The sequence below is a fragment of the Branchiostoma belcheri genome, unplaced genomic scaffold (assembly GCF_001625305.1).
Source record: "Branchiostoma belcheri isolate BF01 breed outbred unplaced genomic scaffold, Haploidv18h27 scaffold108, whole genome shotgun sequence".
Lineage (NCBI taxonomy): Eukaryota > Metazoa > Chordata > Leptocardii > Amphioxiformes > Branchiostomatidae > Branchiostoma > Branchiostoma belcheri.
The window spans coordinates 440,420-453,000 of NW_017802469.1; the positions used below are offsets into that span (position 1 = coordinate 440,420).

Here is a 12,581-nt window from a genome sequence, read left to right on the forward strand (position 1 = left end):
TCCAGTGCCAAAATAGAAACCCCGGTAAAAAAAAAGCCTAAAAACACGCCAAAATTAACCCCAAACCTCTGCTTGGAGAGTAGGAAGACCTACGCTGACCTATGAACTTTCAGATAAATTAGCGCGCGAAATCTTACAGGTTGTTTGTATTTCAGAGTTTTCAATATATCTACAAAATAATTATATGTTTCTAATTTGCATAGCACCGCACATACATTTTTCTCTGACATCTAAAAGTAATTTCAAAGACTGAATTGAGGGAAAAACGCAATATATAGACCTTCACATACATGTATATCGAAACTAAATAACAAGTGCAGTATTTTCAAGTTGAAACCAATTTAACAAGTTTTCAGTGGTCTAGCTGTATACTATATTGGTGAACAAGTGAAGCCTAGCTAGCTGTTAAATTTTCTCACTATTGTTTTTCATAAGTGGGGTAGGTGTGCGGAGTAAATATTATGTTTACATTTTTTGTTTGCTAAAAGTAAGGTTCTTAATAACATTCCCAAAAACAAAAAGACATTTATTTACCTGGTACACAAGTATAAGTTGTGAGATTCCTATATAGCTAAATAATCAAAGGTCAAAATTTCTTCTACCTGTGTTGTAAGATCCTTGTTTTCCAATATAAGCTTTCAAAACAATGCCTAGTTATTTACGGAAGTATGTTTACATGTTTACTGTGCATGTTTACAGTTCAAAAGTTCATTTTCCAGAAGCCTGGAAACACTGCACAATACAGGCGACCCACCATTTCTTGAGTCAGACGACACATTCTACTATTTATTTTGCAAACGACGGCATACTAATTTAGAATACTAGTCACGCACGCACGCACGTATACGTACGGTTGCGTCAGGTCACGTGACCCTTACGTCACCGTACGTCGACGCAGCGCGGCATGGCGAACGCTGACGGCAAAACACAGGTAAAAACGCCGTATTTACGTCGCGTTTTTCTCAGTTTTTCTCAGTATTCGTGTCATCTTTTAAGCACCATACATCACCACAGCCACACGCAACTGTATCGTCGTAAATGTCGTATTTTATATGTACTGTTAATGTACGATACGGGCCGTATCGGACCATATATCACATATAAGTATATCGTTCTTTGTTGTCATACAACACGTCAGTGCCTGGCGCAGTTGCCATTTCACCACCATGTTATTATTATTAACGATCATTGCGGTTAGATGCGGTGAAATAAAACACCGTGAATTTACCACAGAATGCACTGTGTAATGTTTTTGTGTTATCCCTCGTGTATATGGGAAAATATTAATATTGGTTTATCACGATGATATATAAAAGTCGTACCGTAAAAGTTGATATTGTTGTCTCAATATTATGTGACTATCTTCAACTGGTGCATTGTTTTTAGAAAAGCAGACATTTTTTTCACTCACATATAATCATAAATACAGTATCAACAGGTTTGTATTGTGAAATTGGATAAATATGTAACTAGGTCATTCTGATAATTCTATAAACAGTTTATTTTTTACATCATATCTTTAAGACTGATCATGTGTTAAGAAAGAAATATTAGATTCGAGATAAAATAACTGAAATTAAGAATTCTGGCAAAATATGAACGCCCCAAGGGAATAATAAATTGTAAGATTTAGTCACTGTTTCTTTGTATGTTACTTTCTTATTTTTTTTTCTTTATATTTATTCACATATATTCATTGAGTATTAGGCAAGAAGCACAGTTACTTATATGACGCCTTCTACTAAAAAAAAAACATAAAACGAGCTTCTACTAAAAAAACATAAAACGAGAGTAAAACGCAATGAGAAAATACATACATACTAATTAAAAATTGGTCAAAGAAAAATGATCGAGTATAAACTCATTTTATTGTTGTCAAAATGTATGTTAGAATAATAGAATTTATGTATGTACAATGGCACTGTCATATATGCATTAATAATATTCGTCATATATGCATTAATAATATTCGTCATAAACGCCATATGGTAGATGTAGATGTAGATGTTGCGAACATATTCCGTGTTGCGTATGATATGTGATTTATGGACGTTCCTTTCGTGTGATTGCTAATCAATGAACATATTCCGTGTTGCGTTTGTTATTTGATTTATGGACGTTCCTTTCGTGTGATTGCTAATCAATGATCATATTGTGCGAACAGATTCCGTGTTGCGTTTGTTATTTGATTTATGGACGTTCCTTTCGTGTGATTGCAATTCAATGATCATATTGTGCGAACAGATTCCGTGTTGCGTTTGTTATTTGATTTATGGACGTTCCTTTCGTGTGATTGCTAATCAATGTTCATATTGTGCGAACAGATTCCGTGTTGCGTTTGTTATTTGATTTATGGACGTTCCTTTCGTGTGATTGCTAATCAATGTTCATATTGTGCGAACAGATTCCGTGTTGCGTATGATATGTGATTTATGGACGCTCCCTTTGTGTGATTGCTATTAACCAATGATCATAGTGCATGTCTGTGTCCGCCGCCAGAGGCAACGATTATCTACATATCTAACAACTACCACAGTGTAACGGGGGTACTGACATACAGTAACACACTTTACTTCACTATATACAAAATGTATAGCTAGTCCGTTTAAAACAAGGGAAGCTAGGAACTAACCATATAGACTAAGAATTTGAACCCCCTTTTATTTGCCGTATTATCTTTAAAAAAATGCAATTTTTCCATTTTGTGGACTTCAATCTATTCGACACTGTATACCCCCTAAACTAGTAGTCTCCAAGCAGAGGTTTGGGTTTTGGCTTATTTTTAGCGTGTTTTAGGCTTTTTTTTTTAAATATCCAGTGCAAAAAGGAAACCCCGATAAAGAAAGCCCCCAAAACACACCAAAAATAACCCAAAACCAAAACCCTTGCTTGGAGAGTAATAGTTTAGAGGGTATCAGTGGGGTAACTGTGGAATAAAATTGACCATTTAGCTTTCTTTTTCATTGTAAAAACCACCCTCCAACGCCCCCATATAGTGGCTTCGATTCGCTCAATATTGATTGCTTTTCGTTTCGGCCTTATGCTTTTCAATATTTCATTGGTTCACTGTGTACTGAAGCTAGCTGTTTCTGGTTCACTGTGCACTGTGTCTTTACAGGTGTTGCATGTATTTTTACGCTATAGCGTGACACGAATGAAAAACAAAATATGTGAACACCTCTTACATTAATCGAGAGCAAATAAAACGTTATTGTTCAGTTTAAAACAACAAAACAAGTTTCCCTCTTGACTATTGTAAACAAGACTGTGACCTTGTTCTATGAACCTGGCTTGTGTCACGTGGACTTCCTTTATCAGTAGTTCCGCAAACATTGCTTCCTCTAAAATCTTTTCTACATTCATTTTCAATACCCTTATTTTTGTACACCTTTCAGACGCAAGTTGCCATTGTTTTGACTGAAAGCAACAGGTAAAATATGGCGATGGAGCAAGACTGCGTTACGACAATGAATCCAGCGATGCGACAATTGTGAAATTGTTGCCGAAAACCACGACTGGAACACCTACTACGATGGCTACCCGGAGTACGGAGTCAACCCTCCCCTCCCCCATTCCCGTTGACCGCACCTTCTCTTCATCGAGGCACAGCAGCGAGGTTCTTCGGTACCTGAACACGCTCCGCACCGAGGCCCTCCTCTGCGACATCACGCTGATCGTCGACGGGAAAGAAATTCCCGCCCACAAGAACATCCTCGCTTCTTGTAGTGATTATTTTCGTGCCATGTTCACTCGTGGGATGAGAGAGTGTAACCAGGACAGTGTTGAGATTAAAGCGGTGCCATACAGCGGACTGGAGAATGTTGTACAGTACATGTACACGTCGCAGATCACGCTGAACTCAGAAACGGTGCAGGACGTTCTGACAACCGCCAACCACCTGCAAATATCTGCGGTAAGGTCCTGTTTTTTCCTTAAACAGATTAAAGAATTAACGGGACATGAAAATGATGTCAATGTGAATATGAATACGTTATAAAATGGTATTCACCTCAATATCCAATAGTCCCGTCAATGAAAAACGGATAGAGCTAGAGGTAATAAGCACGCAGATGCCGGGACGGCGGACGATATAGACTACCCAGCATCTCTTGACCAACCCATTTTCGGTTGACACATGTCAGATATGTCAGATATGTGAAAGGGTCACATAAAGACCGATGATGACTTTAGAGCTCACAAACCTACCCTGAACAGAGACGGGGGGCGACACAAGTTATCTGGCACGGATGACCCGCTACTACGGTCACGTGTCTCTGACGTCACGTTCCAAGAGTAGACGGGTCCATTCCGTGAGCAAGGTTGACGGAGTCAGCCGAAAATTTGGGGTAAGTCCCAATTCATTCTAGTGTTGGCAGAGAAATTCGAGTCTTTATTATTTCATGAAAACGTAACATTTTCTTTTAAACCTCCCAAAGGTGGTCCAGTTCTGTCACGAGTACTTGATCTCCATCGTGGACGTGGACAACTGCGTGGACATCGGGAAGATCGCTCAGACCTTCAGCCTGCTGGACCTGCGCAGCGTGGTGGACAGGTTCATGCTGCGGCGGTTCTCCGTGCTGGCGGACCAGGACGACTTCCAGCGACTCAGCATCGACGAGCTGGCCACCCTGCTGGAGAGCGACGACCTCTGCACCTGCTCAGAGATAGAGGTTGGTCGTTTAACATCACGTGACTATCACGTGACTATGACGTAGTCATTAGCGTCCGCCATGTTGGTGGATTAAAGAAAACTGGAGAGCTAGCGACGCCGTCGGCACCTGCTCAGAGATAGAGGTTGGTCCTGGTCGCGGTCTCATTTGGGAGATCACGAATATGCAAATGAGTGCATGCAAAATTTAGCGTCCGCCATGTTGGTGGATTAAAGAAAACTGGAGAGCGACGACCTCTGCAGATGCTCAGAGATAGAGGTTGGTCCTTTAAGGTCACGTGAGTAGTGATTAGCGTCCACCATGTTGGTGGATTAAAGAAAAGTGGAGATAGAGGTTGGTCCTTTAAGGCCACGTGAGTAGTAATTAGCGTCAGCCATGTTGGTGGATTAAAGAAACTGGCCTGGAGAGCGACGACCTCTGCACATGCTTCGAGATAGATGTTGGTCGTATAACATCACGTGACTATCACGTGACTATGACGTTGTTATTAGCGTCCGCCGTGTTGGTGGTTTAAAGACAACTGGAGAGCGACGACCTCTGCACATGCTCAGAGATAGAGGTTGGTCCTGGTCGCGGTCTCATTTGGGAGATCACGAATATGTAAATGAGTACATGCAAAATTTATCGTCCGCCATGTTGGTGGATTAAAGAAAGCTGGAGAGCGACGACCTCTGCACATGCTCAGAGATAGAGGTTGGTCCTGGTCGCGGTCTCATTCGGGAGATCACGAATATGCAAATGAGTACATGCAAAATTTAGCGTCCGCCATGTTGGTGGGTTAAAGAAACTGGCCTGGAGAGCGACGACCTCTGCACGTGCTCAGAGATAGAGGTTGGTCCTTTAAGGTCACGTGAGTAGTAATTAGCGTCCACCATGTTGGTGGATTAAAGAAAAGTGGAGATAGAGGTTGGTCCTTTAAGGTCACGTGAGTAGTAATTAGCGTCAGCCATGTTGGTGGATTAAAGAAAAGTGGAGATAGAGGTTGGTCCTTTAAGGCCACGTGAGTAATAATTAGCGTCCGTCATGTTGGTGGATTAAAGACAACCTGAGAGCGACGACCTCTGCACATGCCAGTTCGAGATAGAGGTTGGTCGTTTAGGGCACAGACCACCATTTCCAGCCGCCATTGGAATATATGGTAAACATCTAAGAACTGAGCTGTCAACAATCACCTACTTGAGTGTTCAACTATTGACAACTCACATTGACAGTTTAGTTTGGCATCCAAATTGTCCATTTAGCTAAAAATTCTTACTTTTGAATCGGCTCAAGTTAGTCATAGGATTGCCACAATGACCTATGGCCCACTGAACACCACCAAACACAACACAATAGAATCACTTCTAGAGCTATACCCAGCATCAAAAACAAGCATAGAAAAGCATTAAACCCTCCATGCTGCAGAATGCCAGCAATTAGCAGGAGATGCTAAATAGGCTGTTTACAGTTGGATTGGACCGGATGTCCTCACTAATGGGTAGTCTCAGATATCATAGTATTCATGAAGAAGACCAGAGAGTTACAAAATTATTTTTTGTTGTTGTTGTGCAGGTTTTTGAAGCCGTAGTGAAGTGGTTGGAGTACGACACGTCCCGGCAGCAGCACATGAGCGAGCTGATGTCACGTGTGCGGTTCCCGCTCATGTCGCCGGCAGAGCTGGTGGACCGGGTACAGACCGTGGACTTCATGCAGACTGACGTCAGCTGTATGCGGATTCTGCAGGAGACATTCAAGTACCACGTTCTACCGCACAGGTGATTTGATTGAATTGTTTTTGTCATTGTCATTGTTTTTCCTCAGTTTCTTCCTCTTCTTCTCCAAACAAATAAGGTCAATGACCTGAACCAGACGTCTCTCACTATGGTAATTGGTGTTGGGTTACATCATGTTGCAAGTGCCATGGAGATCTGAGTTCAAGAGGGGCTGAGAGAGAGAGAGAGAGAGAGAGAGAGAGAGAGAGAGAGAGGAGGAGAGAGAGGAGAGAGAGAGAGAGAGAGGAGAGAGAGAGAGGAGAGAGAGAGAAGAGAAGAGAGAAAGGGGGAAAGAGAGAGAGATAGAGAGGGAGGGAGAGAGAGAGAGAGAAGAGAGAGGAGAAAGGGAGAGACAGACACAAAGCCAAATCAAAGGGCGACAAAGAGTAGAAACAGAAATAGGCGGAGAGAGATAGGGAAATATGATAATAAAGGAGGAAAGAAAATAATGGAAAATATGCGTAGGAGGAAGAATGAAAGAAGGGAAAGAACGATAAAGAAGAAAAGGAGGGAAAATGTACGTAGGGGAAAGAAGGAAAGAGGGGACAGGGCAAAGAACGAGGAAGAAAAAGCGCAAGGTAGAAAGAAATAAAGAAGAAAAGAAACATTTCTGTTGGCAGAAAACGTCGCAGTCAATGATCTGATCATTAACGCGGGGGCTGGCCATACGCCAGTGTGCGTAGAGTGTTAGTGAGATATATAGGGACCCTCCATTTCAGCACCAAGGACATCGCCCTCCGGCGCACTGCCATTGACCTGGGGGCGGCATAGGAATGTACAGACAAGCTCACACAGCCTCATGACAACATCAGATTTTTTTGTACATTTCAGACAGCCGGTGATGCAGTCAGCCCGTACCCAGGTCCGTTCCACGTCCAGTCACCTGGTGATCGTGGGCGGCGAGCCGTCCTCCCGGGCCAGCGAGACCCTCATCCGCAGCGTGAAGTTCCTGGACACCGGCGGGTCGTCCTGGCGGGAAGTCACCGCCATGGAGAGACCCCGCAGTCACAAGGGCGTGGCCGTGTTGGGCAACTTCCTCTACGTAGCAGGTGACACCAGCACGAAATGTTTAAGCACACACCAAAGCTTGCGTAAAGTTATTGACAAGTGAAGAAACGGTACATTTACGCATATTTTAAGTTGTGCGTTTAAATGTTTAAGCACACATCAAAGCTTGCGTAAAGTTACACACAAGTGAAGAAACGGTACATTTACGCATATTTTAAGTTGCGCGTTTAAATGTTTAAGCACATATCAAAGCTTGCGTAAAGTTACACACAAGTGAAGAAACGGTACATTTACGCATATTTTAAGTTGCGCGTTTAAATGTTTAAGCACATATCAAAGCTTGCGTAAAGTTACACACAAGTGAAGAAACGGTACATTTACATTTACGCATATTTTAAGGTGTGCGTAAAGAATAGCTTTTGTGAAGTGTAAGACCTGCTGGATGTAATGGAAACGAGATGGGTAAGCTGATAGCTTTCAAGATGGCCGAACAATGACGTTACATATCAACATGGCGGCTCCCACTGACTCGAGTGTAAAACAGAATGGTATTTAATCTGCTGTGTGAAACAATGGGAAAGTTTCTTTTTAGATTCGTCCTCGAATCTCACAGGGCCGATGTGAGAACCGTGAAACAGGAATCGAACCCGCGTCGAACCCGAGCAGCCAGCTTATGACACCAGCGCTCTAACGACTACTAGTATTCCAAAAGGTCCGGGCCCTTTGGAATGGATCAGTTGGTGGCGCTTGAACCCCACTGTTACAATACGACTAAGGCATCGTGCACACGAATACGCTGTAAGCGCTTTCAATCCAGATGAATGTAGTTTAGGCAAATTGTGCTCGGGCACGGTTTGAAAGGAACGTGTGACCAGATGTGAGGAATGCGATTTACCCGAATCGCGGTTCAGGTACGGTTTCCGTATGAACAGGGCCTAAATGGCAAATCTTCTTCACATGTGTCTACAGGTGGGTCGTGTACAAGTCACCTTGGCCGCCTAACGGCCACGAACGAAGTGCACCGTTACGATCCTCAGCAGGACTCGTGGTTCCAGACGGCGTCCATGTTGGAGAGCAGGACGGACTTCCACCTCGCCGCCATCGGGAACCAACTCTTCGCGGTGGCGGGAAGGAACGACGCCGACAAGCTGGCCACAGTCGAACGATACAAGTAGGCTATGAAATAAAGACTAAGGCCACAGCAAGTAAATTTTATGGATGACATCCTCCGCGGACTCCAAATTTAATGCGAGCGGGCGAAAAAAAAACAAGGCGAGGCGAAAAAAACGAGGTTCCTACATTCTAAAATTTTCACTCAATCCTTGTACAAATGGTTTTGATTCAGTAGATACATCACATATACACAGCCAACATATCACATATCACTGCACCAAAGTAAGAAACAAAACATTAAATCAGAACCTTTTCTAGTCTTCTCTCTTCATAGTTATCTGCCATCCACCTTTCGGCATCTTTGCCCATTTTCGGCATGTTGACCACTGTCAGAAGGCAACAAAAATTTCTTTTTTTTTCCAAAATCAGACGAAAATTAATGCGCGCGCTGATGTCATCCTTAAAAATAACTTGCTTTGGCCTTAGGAAATGAGAAGAAATTTGAACCTGTAGACATTGTTGCACTATAGGTACATGTATAACAAGATACCAAACTTGTACCATTAACTGTAGTAGCTAGTAAGGACATAAATGTACAATAAATGTCTTTCATTCATTCACATATACAGTCCCCATAATGACGAGTGGACATACGTGGCGTCTCTGGACGAGCCTGTGGTCAGCCACGCCGTCTGTGTGGACAGAGGCTACCTGTACGTGTCCGGGGGGTACAATGGGAGTTTCCAGAACACCTTTCAAAGGTATCTAACGTTACATCTTGTACATATATATTAATAGTGCGAATCAAACCCAACACATGTAGAGCCCGATTAAAATGATTGATATCGTTCGCGAAGACCTAACTTCTCACCCATTTGGGGAGGGAAAAAGAGGCACTGTACAATAACGCGGGGAGGGGCAGCGCACGCTTACCCTGGGTGCCAGCCAAGTTTACGGGCCGCTAGCTGTTTCCTTCGGCAACCAGAAGCCCTTCGCCCGCAGACCTAAATTACCGCTGCGGTGGAACTGAGCCCGTGGGGAGGTTTCGGCCCTGCAACTTTGTAGAGCCAGCCAAACTCCCCCCGGGCTAGACTCCCCCGTAGCGGTAATTTACACCAGCGGGCGAAGGGCTCTTGCGGCCGGGAAAACGAGTTCTGGCTTCCGGGGCAGCGCGCGCTAAGAGTGTGTAAAATAGGGACCCCCGTTTCAGCACCAAGGACATTGCCAGCCGGCGCACAGCCAGTGCAAGCTAGGCGGTCGCCGCAGAAAAATGCCTCGTGCCTTGGGGCGGCACAGGAACGCCCATGCAAGCTAGCCCGGGCTCGTAGTGTACGTCCCGTTGATTTTAGGGCTTGAATCCGGCGTATGTTTTGCCGGGATAGGGTTGAAAATCAGAATCAACTGTGTGCCCTATGTAGCCTTTGGCTGTAGTATAACACCGAACGTATTTGAAATATCTCATCATTACATGTATGTTTTAGATTTTTTTGAATAAACGTTTTCTTTATGATTTTTTTTTACGAATCTTTGAGGTACGTTTAACCAGCATTGCTTCTCTTCATCTTAAAGCGATATTACGTAAGATTTTTGCGCCAAAACTGTAAATGTAAATAATTATAATTTCCTCATATAGATTGTCATTTTCGATAACTTTCAACATATTAGCATCGCTATTTCGCATTTCCGGCGAGAAAAATTTGCGCCAGGCCCGCTGTATTTTTAGGAGGCTCCTAAAAAGAATGTAAACAAACAGCGGTTTTCGTTTGGCTATCTTCTGCAGCTTCCAACACGTTTTTGCGGCGCAACGACGTTGATCTTTTGCTCCCTAAATGTCATTATGAACCCAGGTAGGCTTATAGCGCAAGAAAATGTGTAAAACAACGTTGTTTAAAATAGTGAAAATCTTACATAATATCATTTAAATCTTTCGCAGATATAACCTCGAGGCTGACCGTTGGGAGAATATGACCGCCATGACTACGGCCAGGGGATGGCACTGCATGACGTCATCACACGACCGGATATACGTCTTTGGCGGGACGTGCGAAAACGGAAGTGGCATCCGGGGTGTTCTACAGGACGAGTGTTACGATCCAAGTACTCAACAGTGGGCAAAGTAAGTTTGACATTCAAATACTAGTAACTAAAAAGGTAACATTTGCAAAGCAAGTGCATGATGTTGACCTTCGCACATGGTCTGCTCTGTTAATTCTTACTCAAACACATTCATATATATTGCCAGACAGGAGTCTAAATCCCTCCTGCTATAAAATTGCAACATAATGTATCCCAACACTAGTTACCATGGTGATAGACGTCTGTTTCAGGTTATTGACCTTATTTGTTTGGAGAAGTAGAAGAAACAGAGCAAAAACAATACGTTTTCCTTTGGTAAACATAAATAGTTGAAGCAATGGATGTTCTAGGTTTTGTCGCTCATGAAAATTCAGCAAATCGCAAGCAAATGCAATATATTTCACTCCCACCCCGGTATAAACATGCTCTTTTTCATTAGGTTGGAGAATGATTGAATGTACGTTTTGATGATAATTGCCTGATGAAGATGACAGACGGTTATTGAAATGTCGGCTCTGCAATAAAGTAGTTGTGAATAATAAAGAACTTTGATATTCTAAAAAGTGCAGTTTTGCAATCACACAATGATAGAGGGAAGTATTTTTCTCTTTCCCTAGAACATCCCCGATGCTGTGTACTAAGAGTGAAGCAGGAATAGCGGTGTACCAGGGCAAAATCTTCATCATAGGCGGGTACAGCTGGGATAGGAACGAGTTCTCTAAGTCTGTGGAGTGTTACCTACCGGAGGAGGACAGGTAAGCAGCATCCTTTCATACCAGCCAATCACGTTGCCTCCTGACCGTAGCCGGCAACGTGATTGGCTGATAAGTTTCCTCTGATCTGATTGGTTGAGGACTGGCTAATGTGTTAGTAGTCTGTATGCTACTAAAATGACTAAAGCTACTTCGATGATAATGAGATAGATACACAAGAAAACTTTTAGTCAAGCAACTGGATAGATTTCGAAAGCTACTTTTCGCAGCTAGGCAGCCATGCAGTACAACATATATTTTTATCGCTACTAAATTTAACTCAAGAACTAGTTAAGGTAACATTTGCAAAGCAAATGCATAATGTTTACCTTCGCATATGGTCTGCTCTGTTAATTCTTACTCAAACACATTCATATATATGGTCAGACAGGAGTCTAAATCCCTCCTGCTATAAAATTGCAACATGATGTAACCCAACACTAGTTACCATGGTGACAGACGTCTGGTTTAGGTCATTAACCTTATCGTTTTGGAGAAGAAGAAACTGAGCAAACACAATATGTTTTCCTTCAGTAAACATAACTTATCTCTCTAACAGTACAAAATGCTTACCTAACGTCTTGTGTTGCAGGTGGGAGAAGGTTGCAGACTTGCCAGAGCCCTGTACGGGGGTTGGCTGCAGTGTGCTCCGCCTGCCGCAGTGTGTCACTTCTAACTGTAACCACGCCCACCCGGAGAGAGCAGCAGCCAATAGCGTCACGTGAAAGATAATCAGATCACTCCCGAACAACTCTTCAAATCAGATCTAATGCAATATTCTTGAAAAGGACATATGCGTTGTGCATTGTACTTAGGTACCAATGCAGGATGTGCAACATCTTGACTGTGATTTGAATTCAAGGCAGACGAAACGACAGTGAAGATTGGACATCCAGATAATCAAGATACGCCAAAAAAAGTTACTCAAGAAACTGGCCATGATTTTGGAAACGGTCAGACGTTTCATGTAGAATCCACTATACCTTTCGTCAGTGACACTGGAGAGTTGTCAGAAAAGCAAAAAGAAACAAAAGTTAGACAAGTCATGATCAAGACAAGGCAGACTAAATTTGAATATTGATATGGAGATTTTTCGGAGATGTTTACAAGATGGGAACGTCAGAAAGATATCAGTGTTCTTTCTCAAAGACTTTGTCAAAGCAAAACGCCAAACAGAAATGGACAAGCTAAGGATACAAGGTGCAAATGAC

At 42.8% G+C, this 12,581-nt stretch overlaps 1 protein-coding gene across 1 annotated transcript; it reads left to right on the top strand.

Annotated features, from left to right (window-relative positions):
• Positions 1-3,479: 3,479 nt before the first annotated feature.
• On the top strand, positions 3,480-12,095 carry LOC109480142 (kelch-like protein 9). The gene is made up of 9 exons (XM_019782303.1): positions 3,480-3,913; positions 4,437-4,670; positions 6,222-6,424; positions 7,253-7,470; positions 8,399-8,600; positions 9,172-9,303; positions 10,476-10,658; positions 11,236-11,373; positions 11,963-12,095. Exons 1-9 carry the CDS (start codon positions 3,533-3,535, stop codon positions 12,093-12,095), a joined length of 1,824 nt encoding a protein of 607 aa, XP_019637862.1. The 5' UTR covers positions 3,480-3,532.
• Positions 12,096-12,581: the final 486 nt, after the last annotated feature.